This window comes from Lepidochelys olivacea (assembly GCF_965140295.1).
Source record: "Lepidochelys olivacea isolate rLepOli2 genome assembly, chromosome: 3".
Classification (NCBI taxonomy): domain Eukaryota; kingdom Metazoa; phylum Chordata; order Testudines; family Cheloniidae; genus Lepidochelys; species Lepidochelys olivacea.
In genome coordinates, this window is record NC_140413.1 from 210,340,215 (window position 1) to 210,360,492 (window position 20,278).

Here is a 20,278-nt window from a genome sequence, read left to right on the forward strand (position 1 = left end):
ATGGGAACAACAGAGGTGTGTGCTAACTCTTGCCCCTTTCTGCATGATGGATGGGTGTCTAAGTCCTGACTGGAGTGAGGCATTTATTTCTACAAATGGGAACCTGCAGTCAGGCAGCTGAGGCCATGTCCACACTACAAGAACAGTGCAACTTACATTGGCATAGAGCCGCTGGAGCTTGTATACACCTGGGGGCGTGCATGGCTGGCGGCTTGTGCTGGCACTGCATGGAGCCACTAGGCATGCTGGTGTCGACGCAGAGTGTGGTGCACCTGGGTGGGTAGCCCAGCGTGCCACCTGCCGGTGTCTGGGACCCACTTCAGGGGGAGAGCCCAGGCATGAAGCCCCCCTGTGAGGAGGAGTCAGTTCTGTGGGGTGGGGCCGGGTGGGTGGGTGCCAGGCCCGGGGAGGGAGACTGGGCCCTGGGGGGGGGGTGGTCTGGGTGGGAGCTAAATCACGGGGCTGAGCTCTGGGTGGGGTGCCAGACCCAGGGGCGGGGGGCTGGGCTCTGGGGGGGTTGCCAGACCCGGGGGCGGGAGTGGAGGGCTGGGCCCTTGGGGGGGTGGGTCTGGGTGGGAGCTAAATCACGGGGCTGGGCTCGGGGGGGGGGGGGTGCCAGACCTAGGGGCGGGGGTGGGGGGCTGGGCTCTGGGGGGGGGTTGCCAGATCCGGGGGCGGGGGGCTGGGCTCTGGGGGGGGTTGCCAGACCCGGGGGCGGGAGTGGAGGGCTGGGCCCTTGGGGGGGTGGGTCTGGGTGGGAGCTAAATCACGGGGCTGAGCTCTGGGCGGGGTGCCAGACCCAGGGGCGGGGGTGGGGGGCTGGGCTCTGGGGGGGGTTGCCAGATCCGGGGGCGGGGGGCTGGGCTCTGGGGGGGGTTGCCAGACCCGGGGGCGGGAGTGGAGGGCTGGGACCTTGGGGGGGTGGGTCTGGGTGGGAGCTAAATCACGGGGCTGGGCTCGGGGGGGGGGGTGCCAGACCCAGGGGCGGGGGTGGGGGGCTGGGCTCTGGGGGGGTGCCAGACCCAGGGGGGGCGGCCTGGGCCCTGAGGGGGTCAGGCCCAGGGGTGGGGCTAGGCAGGGGGGAGGGGCTGGCAGCGAGGGGGCGGGGCCCGCGCGCTCCCGCACAGCCCGGCGCGCTCGGAGTTCCGCCTCCCAGGTGTTGAGGTTGCCAGGGGAGCACTGACCCCGCCCCCTCTCCTCGGCCATCCCCTCAGGCTTTCCAGGGCGCTCCCTGGGATTGGCTGCCCGGCTGCAGGAGCCCAGCCAATCGGAAGGCGCCTTGGGCGGCGCTGCGCCTGCGCGGGGGATTTGAATCGGCCGGCCGGGGCCGTTGGAGCCTGAGCTGGGGAGCGGCGCGAGCGGGCGGCCACGGAGCGGTGAGGGGCTGGCGGGGGGCGCGCGCGCGCGCGGTGAGGGGCCCGGAGCGGAGCTGCTGCTGCCGCCCGCCGGGCTCGGCCCCGCTGGTGGCGGGGGGCGGTCACGTCCCTTTGTGGCGCCGGTGCCTAACTTGTGTGTGTCGCAGGACGTTTGAAGGCCAGATACAGCGCTCCCAAGGCGACGACCCCCTCGATCCCTGGGACAGGTCGGCCTCTGCACCGCCTCGCCCGTAGCGCGCGGCCTCCGGGGCCGCAGGCGCCACGGCGGTGACCTGTTCCTCTCGTTCCAGGTACCTGCGGTGGGCGGAAGGCGCTGTCCCGCCTCAGGGCGGCCGGCCGCGCTACCGCGCTTCCTTAGAGCGGCTGGTGAGCGCCTTCGCCGGCGGGGAGAGGTACCGCCAGGACCCGAGATTCGTGAAGTACTGCATTAAACTGGTAGGGGCCCGCAGGTCGGCAACTAAGAGGTGAAAATGTGTGGGGGCGCTTACCAGCCTCAGAAATAACTGGAAAATTAAGGCTGTCAATTAATTGCGAAAAGAGCCGGGAGGCCTTGGGGCACCTTGGAGACGAACCCATTTATTAGAGCATGAGCTTTCCCGGGCTACAGCCCACTTCATACATGTTCCATCCGATGCATCCGATGAAGTGGGCTGTAGCCCGGGAAAGCTCATGCTCTAATAAATGGGTCAGTCTCTAAGGTGCCCCAAGGCCTCCTGTTCTTCTTGCGGATACAGACTAACACGGCTGCTGCTCTGAAACCTGGGGAAAAAAAATTGGAATTAAAAAAATTAATCATGATTAATCTCCGTTTTAATTGCACTGTTAAACAATAGACGACCAATTAAAATGTATTAAATATTTTAGATGTTTCTCTTCATGTCTCTGTGTGTGTCTCTGTCTCTGTCTCTCTGTGTCTGTATGTATAAATTTCTTTTGTTGTTTTTACAGTGCAAATATTTGTAATAAAAATACTTTGATTTCAATTACAACCCAGAATACAATAAAATATAAGTATATATTTTTTATTACAAATATTTGCACTGTAAAATTGATAAACAAAAGAAATAGTATTTTTCAATTCACCTCCTACAAGGACTGTAGTGCAATCTCTGTTGTGAAAGTGCAACTTACTAATGTAGGTTGTTGTTGTTACAGGGTTTTGTTTTTGAGTGCAGTTATGTAAGACTTCAGAGCCTACAAGTCTACTCAGTCCTACTTCTGTTCAGCCACTTGCTAAGACAAATAAGTTTGTTTACATTTACAGGAGAAAATGCTGCCTGCTTCTTATTTAATAAAAACAAAACAAAGAGCATGAGTTAAGTGAGTTCAAGGACATGAAGATAGAAAGGATTACAAGTAAAAGGAAATATGCTGTCTAATAACTAAGACTTAACAAGCTACTATCGTGGTTCAAAGTAAAATCCTTATCACATGCTTCCTGCAAGATGACTCAAAATGGCTAACCATACTTTTTGGCCAGGACCTCTTCCTAGAAGAACAAAGGGTTCGTTTCCTATGTCTCCCCAAGCAAAAGATCTTAGGTGCTCTCTTTCCCTTACTCTATAGTCCAGTTCTCAGAGACTCCAACTGTCCCCATGGTTGGGTTCAAGGACCCATCTTAGCTTGCAAAGCACTTCCCTTCTGCATTTGTCCAGTGATGGATGCCTAAAATGGCTCTCCGTCCTTGCTTATCTCCCAAAGTTTGGTGACCTTGCTTTAGGGGGCAGGAACCCCTCCTGTGTACTCAGCTTCCTCATGGACACAGCAAGCTGAACTCATGCTGTTCTTCTCTTCCTGTGGGCTTCCCATCTCCCTGTATGTAAATGGAGCTTCCATTATTTTGATTCTACCATGATTAATTTACATAGGAGACCAGTAAATAGCTACCCACAATCCTGTCTGCATGGGAATTGTTCCTTTCTGTGTCTGGCACACACAAATTTTAAAACAGAATATCAATTAGTATTAATGTCATTGTACAATGTATGCGTTAATAACCAGTGTTACTGGCATTCGTAAAAGACCTTACATGATTATAACAATAGTGAGCTGGGGTACACTGGGCTAGTAAGGCCAGCTGAAACTCACTGCTAGATATCAGGGTGCCCTCTGCCCTTGAGCTGTTCTTAATGTCACACTAACATCACATTTTAAAATTGTAGTGTAGACAAGGCCGGGGGGGGGAAGGGAGTCCATACTACCACACTGACTTCAAATGTTAGTCTGTCTTAATGAAGCTTGAAAGGGCTTTTCAGTCTTGTTCCATTAATATGAGTGGAGAAATAACCTTTCTACCCACCAAGTGCTTGAGAGGTGGGCTTCTGGGGAGCAAGGCTTACTTCCTCCTTCCTCCCAAGTTTCCCTCTGCATCAGAAAAGTGGTTCAACTGTGCTACTAGAAAAAAGGATAGTCTTTCATGTGTAATGTACAGGATTTCTATGTATGCCATAGACATCAGAATCAAACAGTTTTATAATGCGGAATGTTGGACAGCCTTAAAAAAAAAAAATCACTACTTCTGTCTTTTAATGTGCCGATGGGTATGTATGTTATGTTCTGTAGGCAGAATTCATCAGTACTCCTAGTCAATTTTTTGACTATATCTACAGCCAAGGAGTTGGTACTAGGACATCTGCTTTGTACATTGCTTGGGCCCAACAGCTTGAAACTGAAGGGAATATACAGCATGCTGGTGCTGTTCTTCAAAAGGGTATTCATAACCAGGCAGAACCAATGGAAAATCTGCAAGAACAATACAGGTAGGGTTTTTTATTTGCTTTTTCTTGGCACACACATCTTGCAAATAGGAACTGTTCAAAATGTGGTATTCAGTGAAGTACTGAACCTGCCTAAATATACATCTTCCAGCAGGGTTGGCGTGTGGCTGATCCACTGGTCTGCCCTGTACGGTGTCATTTTTACTGCATAGGTCCATTTTAAAGAATAAAATAGCCTGGTCCACGTCAATTAACATGCTTTGGAAGTACTCTGTAGGACATTTCAGTTATAATGGAGATTCAAGCAATTGGTTATCCTAGTGACACTTGAATTATCATGCTGTTACAGTCCAGCTTCTCCTTTATCATGATCTTGCCATGAAGGGCCTAATTCATCACTACTATAAGCAGAGATACCTCTTGTGTAATCAAAGGTGTGGCGTCCACTTATGCCAGTGATGAATTTGGCCATTCATCTTTGATTTGTGGTCTGTTGGAACCACAGTATTAAGTCAACCTTAACTAACTTCCATCTCTCTTCAATCTAGACTGTTTCAGAGTCGTATTTCTCAAAGTCATCCGCTGACGCAAGGTGAGGCTAATGCTGATCTACCCATGAACTACACTCACTCAAATAGAATATCTTGCCATAGTGTTTTTAATGTAGGTTTGGGTAAACTCCAAGATTTAGCTTTTTGGAACTATAAGGCTTATTTCCCTTATAAGATACTGCATAAGATGTGTAGCCATGTTTGTGGCTTCTGCTTCTTCCTCCCCTAATTGTTTCATAATCTTAAGGAGTTTTGCTCCCTTCCCCGCTCCCCAAAAAAGTGTTTGTGTGGAGGGGGGGGGGGAATTACTAGTGGCTTCCTTAGTACTAGCTCAGCTGCACCAGACATGCTACAAGCCAATGAGAGAGAGAGCTCTCCCGTCTGCTTAATAACCACCTCCGCAAGAGGCGGTAGGTATGTTGGTGAGAGAAGCGCTCCCCCTTTGACCTAGTGTTGTCTACATGAGTGGGTTGAGGTTGGTATAACTCTCACTCATGGAAAAATCCACTTTCCTGAGCGACTTAGTAATGCCAAACTAAGTATGTAGTGTAGACCGGGGTCGGCAACCTTTTAGAAGTGGTGTGCCGAGTCTTCATTTATTCACTTTAAGGTTTCGCATGCCAATAATACATTTTAACATTTTTTAGAAGGTGTCTCTCTATTATATAACTGAACTATTGTTGTATGTAAACAAGGTTTTCAAAATGTTTAAGAAGCTTCATTTAAAATTAAATTAAAATGCTGATCTTACACTGCTGGCCCACTCAGCCCGCTGCCGGTCTGGGGTTCTGTTCACCTAGGCCGGCAGAGGGCTGAGTGGGGCCTGCGGCCGGGACCCCGGCTGGCAAGGAGCCGGCAACCAGAACCCCAGACCGGCAGTGGGCTGAGCGGCTCAGCCCGCTGCCAGTCTGGGGTTCCGTCCGCTGGCTCCTGCTCAGCCCACTGCCAGTCTGGGGTCCCGGCCCTGTCCACATAGAGTAGGTACCTACCTTCTCCCTGGTTCTAGCCGTTCTCTTCCTCTCTCTGCACTGAGAAGAGGGTGGGAGTGTGCTGAGAACAGGGCTGGGGGTGAAGGAGCAGGTTGAGGTGCAGGGTCTGGCCAGGAGCTAGAATGAGGGAGGGGGCTCAGGGTTGGGGCAGGAGGTTTGGGTGTGGAGCCCTTACCTAGGCAGTTCCCATTTGGTGTGAGCGGTGCAGGTGGGAAGTGGGGGCGGGGGGGGAGGGAGGTGCAGGAGCTCCTGTTTGGTGCTCAGGGTGGGGCTGGGGTTGGGGGGGGGTGTAGGGCAGGAGGCTGGGGTTGGGGGGGGGCAGGGCACTGGGCTGGGTGTGTGTGAGGAGGGGGCAGGGGTCATGGGTGTGCTCCCAGCTCCCTGACCTGAGCGGCTCACGACAGGGGGCTGGAGGGGATATGCCCTGATTCCACCCCCCTTCTCCAAGATCCCTGGAGCAGAGAGCACGCTGTGGCTCCGCTTTTCCCTCTCCCCCTCTGTAGCAGGGGCTGCCAGCTGATCGGCAGGGAGGGAGAGAAGGAGGGGCAGGAACCCAGCATGCTGGGGGAAGAGGCAGGGGGAGGGGAAAGCTTGCCTGCCCTGCAAGGAGAAAGTGGTGGCGGGTGGAGAAGAGCAGGCCTGGCAGGATTTTTAATGGCAGGCTGCTATCTGCCAGGGTCAGCAGACTGGGGGCTTGATTTTTGCTATTGTTAATGGACAGCAAAGGTGCACTTTTTTTTTTTGGTAGCTTAGTAATGTCCTTAAATATAAAACTGTATCTACGTTGTCTGTTCTAGTTGCTGCCTCAAAACAACTTCACAATTCCCAGACTCCAAATCAAACGGCTCCTAGAAAAGATGTCTCAGAATCTGGTGACCCCGCCGGTCCCTCCAAAAGTCAGGTATCTCAAAACTTCTAAAATCAAAGACTTGAGAAAAGAGCATCTTAGTAACTATTTTAGAGGCCTACAGGATAAATTCAAAATGGTGAAATCTGAGTAAACAGACCACCCGCTTCCACCTCCAACAAACATGGTATTTAGGGTACATGGGCATTTAGATTACATTATGCCTTAACATAAATGTACAGACAAGCTAGTATCAGGACACAATTCCTAGCCACCTTCACCCCACAAATTTCCATATATTAGAAGCAAAGCATGATCTAGCTAGTATACTTCAGTAGTAGGGTAGGTTATATAAATTGCAACAAATAGCTACACAAATTTTGATTCTTAGTATAAAGATTAAATAAAAGTAATTCCATCTATTTCAAATATAAAACTTCTGACAGGGTTAAGAAAATAGCTACAAGAATGATTTAAGATCTCGAAAACCTGCCTTTCAGTGAGATTAAAGTAGTACATAAGAATGGCCATACTGGGTCAGACCAAAGGTCCATCTAGCCCAGTATTTCTGGCAAACAGAAGCTAGGGACACCATCCCTGCCCATCCTGGCTAATAGCCATTGGTGGACCTATCCTCCATGAATTTATTTAGTTCTTTTTTGAACCCTGTTATAGTCTTGACCTTCACAGCATCCTCTGGCAAGGAGTTTCACAGGTTGACTGTGCGTTGTGTGAAGAAATACTTCCTTTTGTTTTGTTTTTAAAACTGCTACTAATTAATTTCATTTGTTGACCCCTTAGTTCTTGTAAAGTAAAATCTAATTTATCCAATAAATGGTTGAGTCACCTCAACCATGTTCTACAAGTACCTGTGTAGGAAGAAGACTTGTGATAGCAGAAGACTCTTTAATCTATCAGAGAAAGGCATAATAAGACCTGATGGCTGGAAACTGAAACTAGACAACTCTTGTCTAGAAACAAGGTGTTATGAGGGCTTGTCTACGCTTACCGGGGGATTGACACACGGCGATCAATGCATCGACCGCAGATCACTCCCATCAACTCCTGTACTCCACCGGATCGAGAAGGGTAAGGGAAGTAGATGGGAGAGCATCTCCCGTCAACATCGCGTAGTGTGGACCCCGTGGTAAGTAGATCTAAGCTACATCGACTTGAGTTACGCTATTCACATAACTCAAATTGCGTAGCTTAGATTGACTTTTCCCTGTAGTATAGACAAGGCCTTAGAAGTGGTGGATCATCACCACCACTTGGAGTCTTTAAATCAAGATTGGATGTCTTTCTACAAGATGCTGTAGCTTACCCACTAGGTATGGGCTTGATGCAGGGGTCACTAAATGAGATTCTGTGGGCTGGCTTTGAAGGTCAGACTAGAAACGTGATCATAATGCCCTTAGACTTACAACCTACCTACCTAACCCAGTAGTCAAAATTACTACATCAATTTGTTACCTTTGTATTGTCAACAGTAAATTTAATATGCCATCGTGCTGCCCATGTTATCTAGTTTGGTTAGGTTCCTTTGGTCTTGACCAACCTAATTTTTGTCCTTGGCAAGCTTTGCTCCCTCACTGGCTGCCTCTGCTTCCAGATTACTGCTGGTCCTAAAACAAAACTTTGTGCACCCTGCTGTTAGCCTCTTGTATGATAAAAACTTGACCTTTTTTCCTACTTTGTTTCTTAGATTGGTATTGGATTCATGACAGTACGTCACTTGTCAGGTGCTGACTAGTTCTCTTCAGAGCCTCTTGTGAAGGACCCCGTTAATTGGTTTTCCTTAATCCACTATTAACGAGTCCTTTCTGCATGCACTACAAAACAGTTTGTTCTATTTTCAGCCTTTCTCTGTGGTAGGGGAAAGAGACTCTGGCAGCAGGACAGTATACGGAGTAGACCGGGGAGGCACTGCATAGGTGTGTGGGGAGCCATGTAGGGTACATACTCTAAGGGTTGAGCTGTATCTTTACTTGCCTAAGCAGTGCCTCGCTATCTGCACTGCTACTTATAATCTTGTGTGGAGGGCCATGTACTGCATGTATCAACACCTTGCTGTAAGGAGTGTTCAATGTAGATATACCCTTATGTTAAATCTTTATTTGCTATTACAAACTTCCGTGAACTGTAAAATGATCATACACTTAACTGAAATAATTGCATGCTATTCTCCTGCCCCTGCTTGGGTCACAAGAAGGACTGAGTGTAGTAACCCTGGCCCTGGCATTAGCACCTGCTGCATCTGTGGTGTAGCAGCATAGAATGCTGTCTTGGGGGTGGGGAGCCAGTGAGAGGACAGCTCAAGCTGGAGGGTAGGGGGCAGCTTGGAAAGAACCCAAAGGGGTCAGTTGGAAAGTGGTTGGAGAAGGGGGTGAAGAGAGGTTGTGCTGGGGTAAAAAGAGGATTGACTAGAGGAAGCTGGACCATCAAGGGCACTGTGGAAGGAGCTTGACCATGAGGGGCAAAAAGCCTATGGCCAGTATGCAAATTCCCCTCCTTGTGCATCGAAGCTCTACAGGTTATGGAACTGGTGCATAGCCAACTATATCCAGATTTTCAGCAGCTTGCTTTTCTAGGCATCCCGAACACCATTGCTAATGCCCTCAGCAAACACATCTCCCACAACTGCAAATGAGATCTGGCCACTCAGGGCCTCCATCCCCAGAATATGTCTTGGCCAGAGACTGATCTCTTCACCACCTCCGAGAACATTGTGCCCTCTCTTCTGTTCAGGGGAGCTGGGTACTACTCCTTGGGGATGCCTTCCTTTTACTGTGGGAGAGGAGTATAGTCTAGGCCTTTCCTCCAGTGCCCCTAATTCTAAGGGTGATGAACAAGATCAGGCAGGACAAAGCAAGTTATTCTCATAGTACCTACCTGGCCAAGCTTGGCACCATCTGTTATGTGCTTCAGTTCTGTATCCAGTCATTGACCAAGCTCCTGGCCATTCGTGATCTCCTGTCTCAGGAGGCAGGGCTTGTTCTTCACCACAGCCTGGTGGTTCTGTCTCTCAGAGCCTGGGTCCTGGATGGATCTCCGCTATAGAAAGTCCCTGATCTATGGAGATGCCGCAGGTTTTACTAAACAGTAGAAAAACATCAATCCACACTACTTAACTGCAAAAATGGAAGCTATTCGCCCACTCATGCGGTCATTACAATCTCTGGCCTGAATTGGTTCCTCTTTCTGGATTACTTGTCAGATCTGTAGACATCCGGTTTATCCCTCAGGTTGATCAATGTACATCTGGCTGCTATATTAGCCTTTCATCCCCCGGTCAAGGAATTCTCTACTTTTGCTCATTTGGTATTGTCCAGGTTTATTAAGGGTCTGAGTAATCTTTCCTCACATTAGACAGCCCACTCCATCCTGGGACTTCAACCTGGTTCTCAGCCACCTGACGAGACCTCTGTTTGAATCAATGGCTACCTGCTCCCTTAATTTATCTATGAAGATGGCCTTCCTAGTTGTCATGTCAGCTCATAGGATTGGGGAGATTGGTTAAGATGAACATCTGATGTAACCTTGGGTAGGAACCTGGGATGTGGACATAAAGACCTTAAGAACAATGAGGGGGGGCAAGGCAGGAGGGAGGAGAAATCTGCCACCAAAGCTCCAATCGTCCATCTATTCTGTGGGGGGAAGTTCTCCCCAAAACCTCACTGGTCTCAGCAGGACTTGTACTTCTATACTCTGGATTTTAGAATGGCTGTAGCCTTCAACTTGGCTAGGACTAAGCAGTGGAGTAGATCAGCTAGATTTTGGTCTAAGGGGACTCCCATTTCTGCTTAGACTTTTGACATGGGTATCTACAGCTGTTACGAGTGCAGGTGCTCAGCCCCCTAGGGACTCAGGGGGACACAACCATATCGCAAGTGACCTCTACTGCAATTTGTGAAGAATATTCTGGAAGCATTACACCCTGCTCCATATCTGATCTGATGTGGCACTTGGATCTGCACTACTGTCTTCAGTTTTAGATCCTGTGCTGATGTCCCCTTGGGATACTGCTCGTAAGCTAACTGAAGTGGAGCACCCATGGGGACACTATGTGAAGGAAAGGTTACTCCTCCTGTGCAGTAGCTGTAGTTATTCAAGCTATGTTCCTGTGGGTGCTCCACTCCTCTCTGCTTCTTCCTCTCTGCTTTGGTTGTGAGTCTCAGCACACTATTACTGAAAAATTGCTTACTTTCTCATTTTTACCATATAATAAAATCAATTGGAATATTTAATATTGTACTTACATTTCAGTGTATAGTGTATAGAGCAGTATAAACAAGTCAGAGTCTGTATGAAATTTTAATTTGTACTGACTTTGGTAGTGGTTTTTTATATAGCCTCTTGTAAAACTAGGCAAACATCTAGATTAGTTGATGTATCCCGTGGAAGAACTCTGCATACCCCCAGGGCTATGGGTACCCCTGTTTGAGAACCATTAGTTTAAAACCAACAGCCATTTGTAGTGGTAGGTTACTCATTTGCTACACAGTTGTCCTGGAGGTGTTGAAAACCTGACTCTCACTTAAGTACATGAGGCTTTGTGATCAAATGGCAGCCTTGTGGTTCCACTTGCTTACAGTCCTTCTTGCTGGTGCTGAAGTCCCTATACCCACCAATACACCATTTAAAGAAGTAGTTTGGTAGCAGATAGGAATCCCTGAAATTCTGTAGTGCAGGACACAATGCTTGCCGTCACGGGGAGGGAAGCAGCTCCCACCAGTCATCTTATGATGACATCCATGCTTTCTTCTGCTTTGATAGTGCTGCATCTTTTGAATTTTCTTTTAAGGATACATGCTGTGATTCACTTCTGTGGATAGGACTGCTTAAAAACTGCCTGTATCCCACCGTTCATCTTTAGTAAGTGCTTTAAGAGCCTTTCTGCTAACCATTTGTTCCTCTTCAATCCCATTCAAAGTTCTGCAATAGCCATTGCCACCACTTTGCCATCCATTAGAGCCTCTGTGAAGCAGTTTATGGAGTCCAGCTGAGTCACATTGCTTGCAGTAATAAAATCATTTGTTTCTGTTGCTTTTACCATCATTGTACGTACATATGTTCTTGGTGTAGTATTCACTGTGATTGTGTCATGGGCGCGAGAGTCTTTTGGGCTAATGCACCTACTTCACTTTCCATGCAACATTCTCACTAAGTGACTGCTTCATACAGTTTCTCTCCAGTCTCTTATGTGGAAACTGCTTAAGGAATGCCCTTGGGCTTCCAGCTTAGCACATGAGAAGCAGCTGTTCTCGGAAAAACGTGCCATGAGACCTAGTATAAGGCGAGTCTCTCCCATAGCTGGCACTTGTCCCAGCATCTTCCTCTCCAATCTTGCCTGATTCAGTTTATGGGTGCAGGTCTTATAGCACGTAAGGCACCACCAAGTATTCTCTAAAGATTCAGCTACTAATTGGTACTCTTTGTCTCCCCAGTTGATGCCTAAGAATGATGACCAAAGTAAAAGGATTTTGATATAATTACAATCCCAGTGTAATTTAATTGTTAAGTAAGGATGTGCATAGCATTTGTGCATGGATTCCAGGAACTGCTGGTGGCATGCTGATGTATTAACCTGTGCCTCATTACAACTTTTTGGCATAATAAACAAAGCTGATAATTAGGGCTGTCAAGCAATTTTAAAAAAAGAAAATCATGCTGTTAAACAGTAATAGAATACCATTTATTTAAATATTTTTGGATGTTTTCCACATTTTCAAATACATTCATTTCAATTACAACACAGAATACAAAGTGTATTTTCACTTTATATTTTTGATTACAAATATTTGCAGCGTAAAAAAAGAAACAAAAGAAATAGTATTTCAATTCACCTAATACAAGTACTGTAATACAACCTCTTTATCATGAAAGTTGAACTTACAAAATGTAGAATTATGTACCAAAAAAAAATGCACTTAAACAAAACCATGTAAAACTTTAGAGCCTACAAGTCCACTCAGCCAATTGCTTCGGCCGCCATTCCAGAGGATGAGCATCCGTGCCAATCACGGGTTCTGCTCGACAACAATCCAAAGCACTGCAGACCGACGCATGTTCATTTTCATTATCTGAATCAGATGCCACCAGCAGAAGGTTGATTTTCTTTTTTGGTGGTTCAGGTTCTGTAGTTTCTGCATTGTAGTGTTGCTCTTTTAAGGCTTCTGAAAGCATGCGCCACGCCCCATCCCTCTCAGATTTTGGAAGGCACTTTAGATTCTTAAACCTTGGGTTGAGTGCTGTAGCTATCTTTAGAAATCTCAATTCGGTGAATTGAAATACTATATCACCTTCTTTGTGTTTTGTCAAATCTGCAGTGAAAGTGTTCTTTAAACGAACAACATGTGCTGGGTTATCATCCAAGCCTCCTATAACATGAAATATATGGCAGAATGTGAGTAAAACAGAGTAGGAGACATACAATTCTCCCCGAAGGAGTTCAGTCACAAATTTAATGAATGCATTATTTTTAACGAGTGTCATCAGCATGGAAGAATGTCCTCTAGAATAGTGGCCAAAGCATGAAGGGGCATACGAATTTTTAGCGTATCTGGCACATAGATCATAGAATATCAGGGTTGGAAGGGACCTCGGAAGGTCATCTAGTCCAACCCCCTGCTCAAAGCAGGACCAATCCCCAATTTTTGCCCTAGATCCCTAAATGGCCCCCTCAAGGATTGAACTCACAACTCTAGGTTTAGCAGGCCAATGCTCAAACTACTGAGCTATCCCTCCCCCATAAATACCTTGCCACACCGGCTACAAAAGTTTCATGCAAACACCTGTTTTAAATTTCAGGTGACATTGTAAATAAGAAGCGGGTAGCATTATCTTCCGTAAATGTAAACCAACTTTTTGGCTGAACAAGAAGTAGGACTGAGTGGACTTGTAGGCTCTAAAGTTTTACATAGTTTTGTTTTTGAGTGCAGCTGTATAATAAAAAACCTCTTACATTTGTAAGTTGCACTTTTGCAATAAAGAAATTGCATTACAGTACTTGTATGAGGTGAATTGAAAAATACAAATATTTGCACTTTATATTTTTTTATTACTATCTTATTTTTAAAGTGAGCACTGTACACTTTATATTCTGTGTAACTGAAATCAGTATATTTGAAAACTTAGAAAAGAGCTTTCATGTGATACCCAGCTTGACCCATTTGTCACATATCAAAATTTCCACCCCTTGGTGGAGGACCTGGCAACTGGGACCTGGAGGCAGCAAGTACTCCCTGAGTTACCCCTTCTCCCCGCAAATGCACAGAGGGGCACACCATTGATCAAATTATGATTCTGTAGATTTTTACGAATCAAATGATACCTTCCTTACCTTTCTATCATTAACCAGCCCATGGAATTACATATATTCCCAGACTAAGAAGGTTCCTAACTGAATCTCAAGTGGAGTTAAGTACTCAGCTCTCTTTGAGAGGTGGGGCTTAGCCCCCACCCCTCTCTTCAACATTTACTATTAACTAGCTTAACCAGCTCCCTGTGCTCAGTATGCTGGCTCTTATGAATCCCATTTTTAGGCACCTGACTCTTCTCATGCATTGTGTAGGGAACCTGGGTGCCTAACTTTGGGGTTGTGAATTACACTAAGGTCTGGTCTGCACTTAACATTTACACTGACATACCTACAGTGCTCAGAGGTGGGAAAAATCCAACCCCCCTGAGCAAGGTAGCTGTCACAACCTGATTCCCTGTGTAGAAATAGCTAGCTTGACAGAAGAATGCTTCCTGTTGACCTGACACTGTACAGGGAGGTGTTCCTACAGTCACTGAAAAACTCCTTCTGTCTGTGTAGCATTACATCTGCATTATAGGGTTCTGCCAGTATAGATATGGCACCATTGTTATGCTGGGATAGTGTAGACGTAAGCGGTGCAGTGCCAAAGTCTCCCTTATGAATCCCACCCTCTCTATGATACTTAACTGTAGCTGTTCTTAACTAAAGACTTGGACAGGGCAGGTTGTGATTCCAATTCAGCGCAGGGAATTGAAACTTCAGCCCAACCACAAAGTACTCTTGCTTTGTATAGTATTGTAGTGGAGCACAAGCTCTGCTGTAGTTAGGGTCAAGACCAGCTTTCTGTTTAATACTCAGATCTTCCAAGTGCCCTAAAATCCACATGGTTATACAGATTGTCTTTGAGTTCAGTGTGCCTTATGGGGGTGTGGAATTAGGTCAGTGATCCATATTTGGGGCCATTTGACCAAGGAGTACCTGAGATACAGCTTCACACCCCACAAAAAACAGTAAAAGGATGATTAGTTTAGTTCTCCGGGTGAGTGGGGGCCTAAGCAGTTCTAAACCTTGTGAACCTACTGGATTATATTGAGTGCATGCAGAGGGAGGCTAAAGGGTTTGAAAGCTAGTTACACCTCATGGGACCTGAGTGACTCAAGGGAGAACATTGCAGCAATTGGACCTGTACACCGCTTGGGCGCTGAAAGGTCAAATCCAATTGTTGGCACAAATCTTAAATTTAAAAAAAAAAAAAAAAAGACAGACATGTTCCTCCAATATATTTCTATCAAAAGGCTTTGTTTACATGGGGAAAGGTAATCTGAGTACAGCAGACTATTCAGAAGGCCCTGAAACTATTTTTGAAGAGAGAATAAATTACACATGCCAGTGCTGGGAGGGGAGGGTGCCTGGGGTGGAAGAGTAGGTGGGAATATGAGGAGAGGGTTTGGGATGCAGGGAGGGGAGGTGGTTAATTGGGGATGGATGAATAGGAGAGTGTGTGGGTGTGTCTAGTGAGGAGCAGGGGCTGGGGGTAAGGTAGACTGGGAGGTGGGGGTCACTGGGAGCTAGGTGAGTCCTATGGGACTATGGAAGAACAGGGACGGGGCATTTGTTCAAGCCTACATACCTGTCTTGTGTGCAAGAATCTGTGGATCCCAGCTTCTCTAGGAGGGTCTGACCCCTCCTCCCCATCCTCTTCTATGAGCTGGGATCTGAGGAGATGTGTTCCTTTGGGCGTGTCTGAGCCACTCAGCTTGCCCCTGTAGTGTGTGTTGGAATCTGGGGGGTCAGTCCATCTGTGGAGGTCTGAGCTCTTCTCCCTGCCCCCCATGTATGCCAGGATCTGGGGAAGTCCTGCTCCTCTGAGTGTGAAGCTAAGTAACATACCGTGTGAAATCGAGGGTGGTATGTAGCAAGCACATAGCAGCTGTGTGGTCTAGTGGAGAGAACAGCGGTCTGGGACTCGGCAAAACTGGGCTCTATTTCTGGCTCAGCCACTGACCTGTGGGATGACTTTGGCCAAGGCATTTTAACCTCTGTGTGCCTCAGTTTCCTCCATTGGTATGTTGCGCATAAGGTTTCTCTCCTTGAGATCTACTGATGCAAAGTGCTATGTAAGAGTCAGGTAATATCATTACCTGGCCACAGGAGCATCTGAAGTGCACACTTACATGATGATTACACCTGCCTAAATGACCACTGACTCCTACTGACGTTACTTTCAGTTTAAAAAAAAAAAGCGCAGACTAAACTAAATGACAAAAATTCTTTGTTAACACAGAGTTAAGGTTGCCTGGTGGTATTTTGTGTCCTTCCAGGATGTCAAGTTCAGCAAATTCAAACTTGTGAAAACCAGGAAATAGAGAATTAAGGTGCACACTCATGCCCTCTTTGAGCAGTGCCTCATTATGCTCGTAAAACATACTCATACTCTGCCTTTGCAGTGGTCTGAACAGAAGTTACCCTAAACCTGCCCTTCATTGAGTTTGGGGAAGGGTAAGTGAAAGTATAGTGTTAAATGGTGCATAAGGGGGAAGGATTTGTAACAGGGGTTTAAAACTTCATAGATGTGGTGTTCTGTCTGTGGCGTTGGCTAAGTGCAGGTCACACTCATCTCCTGCCTAATTGCTGACAGTCCCCATGGCAAGAAGTCACCTCTACCTTGCTAGTGACACATGCTACACAGCACTAAAATGAAGTGTACTGGATCTCTCAAGGTATGCATGCACCTCTTTTTCCTTTGATCTCTCCCACACACAGGGCTCAGAGGGAGGTGCTCGTATATTACTCCTGAGGGCATTCTGCACCAAAAAAAAAAATCTGTGCACGATATTTTAAAATTCTGTGAAATTCCACAAATTTTATTTGTCAAAATAACACTCCATAATCACACCAGTTTCAATTATTTTGGTAATTTATTTCAAAATACCTGTCAGCAAGTATGTCTGTAACAATACAGACACACACAAAAATTCCCCTAAGAGTAGAGTTTTAAAGAAACCACTATGACTACCCAGTTCCTGTTTCTCTGCCCCCTCCTCCCCAAGACCAGCTGGGGGGCCAGACACCCACAACCCCTCCCCCCTAGAGCCCAACCATAGTGCCCCCCCCCCCCCCCACCAATACACCCAAAATCGCTGCCCCCGAGAGCCCAGATACCTGCACCCCCTCCCCACTGCCCAAGCCCAGCTGCGGAGCCCCCCTTGCCCAGATACCTGCCGCCTCTTTCCCACCCCCCGAGCTCAGCCGTTGTCCCCCAGACCAGACACCCTCTCCCAGAGCCCAGGGATCCAGAGGGAGAAACGGCTTGATGCTTGGTCCCATGGTTGCATGGAGTTTGCTGCGCGCTGCCGTCTCCTTCCCTCAGGGTGTGCTGTGAACTGCAGCTGCCAGGAACCCCCTTGCTCTCTCCCCATCCTCCCTACAATGTCTTCTATTTATGAATTGAGCTCTGCCGGGCCCAGCAGCCCCTAGTGGTGGCCAACAGCACTGCAGCCCATTTCTGTGGGGGAAAGGATATTCTGTGTGCACAATGTTAATTTCTGCAAAATTCTGCATTGTGCGGTGGCGTAGAATTCCCCCAGGAGTAACAAATGCCCCTGGAGAGCTACAGCCCCCCACTTTGCCTCATATCACAATCACAGCTCTTCCAAGCTGCTCTGATTAATCCATCCACCATTCAATACAGCTACACCTAACAGGGAAAGCTGCTAGAGTGCATGGAGATAAGTCCCAATGGCTATTGCCAATTCCATGGAGGCTCTGGGTGTATACCTTAAGTCTGTATTTCCTGGGTTTCACCAATTTGAGGTTTGCTAACTTGACGTTCTGGAAGGGTATGAAATACCACTTGGCAATCTTAACTGTTAACTCGGTTTGGTTTGGTTTGGTTTTGTTTTGTTCCATTTAATGAAGTTCTGCATAGTTGTAGCTAATCAGTATTGGAATTGTCTTGGCCTATCCACACTTGTCAGACCGTTATAACATAACTGAGGTTCCATCCCTATTGTGGGGGGGCTATAATTATACTATACGCAGTCTCCAAGAAAGATACATCTAGATTTGCATATAAATTGGATACACTGTTCAGCTCAATCATGCTACACTCTTGCACTTCAATGGTTCAGGATGGGAATATGGTTAAAAGATGGCTTGCTTCCACCTGAAGTGAAAAGCTATGGACCACTTTGTGTTGAACTCCATTGTCGTAAATGGCAGCATGGTGTAGTGGTTGTGAATGGGCACTTGAGACTAAATTTTGCACCATGGTAAATCTCTGAGGCCAGTGTAGTTGGGGGGGGGTCCTCTCTCCACAGGAAGGAATAATGGTAGTGTGGTCAATCATCACTGTCTCACATCATTTGATAATGACCTTCGTGTCTCATAGGACCAGAGTTGACTGGTTCTAAAAAGGAACGCTGTCTGGCTGGAAGACTGTGGTGTGATGTAGACCCTGAATGTATTAATATAGAGGAGAAGCTGTGCAGTGGCAATCCTCTGCTCTGTCAGACCCACGTGCCTTTCCACTGTAGGGAGGGGATGAGGAAGCCATCACACTACCACACTGGGGTAGTGAGAGGTAAACAAGATACAAGAGTGAGATTTGAGATAAAGGATTGAGGAGAAGAGACTGAGGAGGCTTCTGCTGCCCCCACAAGTCCCTCACTTTAAACTAAGGTTACTAAAAAAACTTGAGGATCTGGTGAGGGGAACAAACCATGAGTCTGTTTTCTAGGTATGCTGTCCATTCATTGATGGAATGAAACCCTTAATAGCTGGTATTGGTTTAATAACATGGCTAATTTTATAGCTCTACCTATGTCTGTTATGGGTCTTCAACTAGCTCAGAGTCATCAAAATTTGTAGCTTGGGAAGGTGGGAAGATCAATATGTCTTACATCTTTCAGATTTTATATTCTGGGCATCACAAAGTGTTCAACAGTGAAAAGTGGATTTCCTGAATTCTTGGCTGAACAAAATAGGTGGACATTTTAAGACTAGGCTCTCAAAGCTTCTTTCTACCTTTTTAGGATCCAAATCTTTCTGCAGCTCAGTCTTCTCAGGATGGAGCAGGAAAAGTGTAAGTAGCACTAATACACACTCAAGTGTGCTAGACAAATGTGCTTTAAAAAATAATCAAAGTCCTTCATAGTGAACTTGAATGCATCTTTCACACTTTTTTCTCCACAGAGAGTATCTTACCTACATTTCAAAGTCAGCAGTTCTTCCAAAGCTATCTTCAACCTCCAATGAATTTGAGCAAGTGGCAATGTACAATAAAAGTATGCTCATCTGTGAAGGTTCAGAGCTTTCATTTGAGGAAGTGAGAGCGAAGATTGTTTACCGAAAACAAGAAAGATTGAGACGACAAAAAGAATGGGGTACTCTATCTACTTCCCTTCAGAAATGTCCTTGTCCTTATCTCCAGGGAAAACTAGTTGGTTAAAGTAACTCTTCATCGCTGACCCTATTCAGAGGCCTGCATACACTTCCTAGGCCAAATCTGACATCCCCTCTCCTGTCCAAAGAGTAGAAAAGGCATACATGGGACCCTGTAAACATCAGTGAATGTGTCAGATGAATTCCTTTTGTGACTTGAGGAACTTTCTGAGAGGCAGTGCCATTCAGCCCACCTGATAAGAGAGCAAGAGAATGGGACTAGGATTCCCTAAACTGACTTCAGTGGCAGTGTCCAGGATTCCCTAAACTGACTTCAGTGGCAGTGTCCAGTCAATCTTCTCAAACTCATCTTTCCAATATAGTACAGCACACTCTCTCCCTTCTCCCCTGAGGGGTGGAAGGAGTGGCACTTGAGGGGCCAAGAGCAGCCTATGTGGTCTAGCAGCTGATTACCTTCTTCTTACAAACCACAGGAGGCTTGACTTTCCCAGATTTACTGGAGATAGTGAAGGGAGCCAGGAGGTATTTGTAGACAGCTTTAAACTTGACTCACTCTCTCTACATTTCTCACAGGTCCATTTTAAAATATTTGAATTTCCCTTTTTAAATTGAAAATTAAGCACAAATTCCACTCAGCACCATACAACTGCATAGATCATCTCACACCTTCGCCATCCTTATTGCAAACAAATCCGTGCTCAATGACAGTAATGGAAGCGACACCCAGACAACCTTAATTCTTCCTTCTGCCATGCAAAACACACAAACGGTACTGTACCTTTGCCTAGTAAACAATAACTACTCTACAAACCATGCAACGAACATAGTTCACAAATCAATTTTAGAGAAATACAGAACCCCAAAAGGGAAAACACCTAAATAAAATCACAAGCAAGGAAACAGTCACCCAACACAAACATTTACCCCGAGAAGATAGAGTTCTGTGACACTGGTTGTCTACTGTTGACTAGCTCAGAGTAGGGCTGGTGGGAGTGTGAGAAGCTGATGTATGTAGCTGTGTGGTTTTATTTCTATTTCCTGATTAATTTAGTTTTGAACACATTATTTCCCTGTAGCAACCTAAATTGTAACAGCTTTTTATATATCAGTATTTTATTTAAACTAAAGCACCTC

At 46.5% G+C, this 20,278-nt stretch overlaps 1 protein-coding gene across 1 annotated transcript in view; it reads left to right on the forward strand.

Annotated features, from left to right (window-relative positions):
• Positions 1 to 200: 200 nt before the first annotated feature.
• BUB1 (BUB1 mitotic checkpoint serine/threonine kinase) overlaps positions 201 to 20,278 on the forward strand; it is a gene marked incomplete at its 5' end in the record, with an annotated part of 43,897 nt that continues 23,819 nt past the window's right edge. The window contains 8 exons of the mRNA XM_084624959.1: positions 201 to 280; positions 1,256 to 1,582; positions 1,667 to 1,811; positions 3,939 to 4,135; positions 4,642 to 4,685; positions 6,431 to 6,534; positions 18,775 to 18,824; positions 18,935 to 19,125. Of these exons, the coding sequence (XP_084481085.1) occupies positions 201 to 280; positions 1,256 to 1,582; positions 1,667 to 1,811; positions 3,939 to 4,135; positions 4,642 to 4,685; positions 6,431 to 6,534; positions 18,775 to 18,824; positions 18,935 to 19,125 (1,138 nt within the window). The remainder of the gene's footprint in view (positions 281 to 1,255; positions 1,583 to 1,666; positions 1,812 to 3,938; positions 4,136 to 4,641; positions 4,686 to 6,430; positions 6,535 to 18,774; positions 18,825 to 18,934; positions 19,126 to 20,278) is intronic.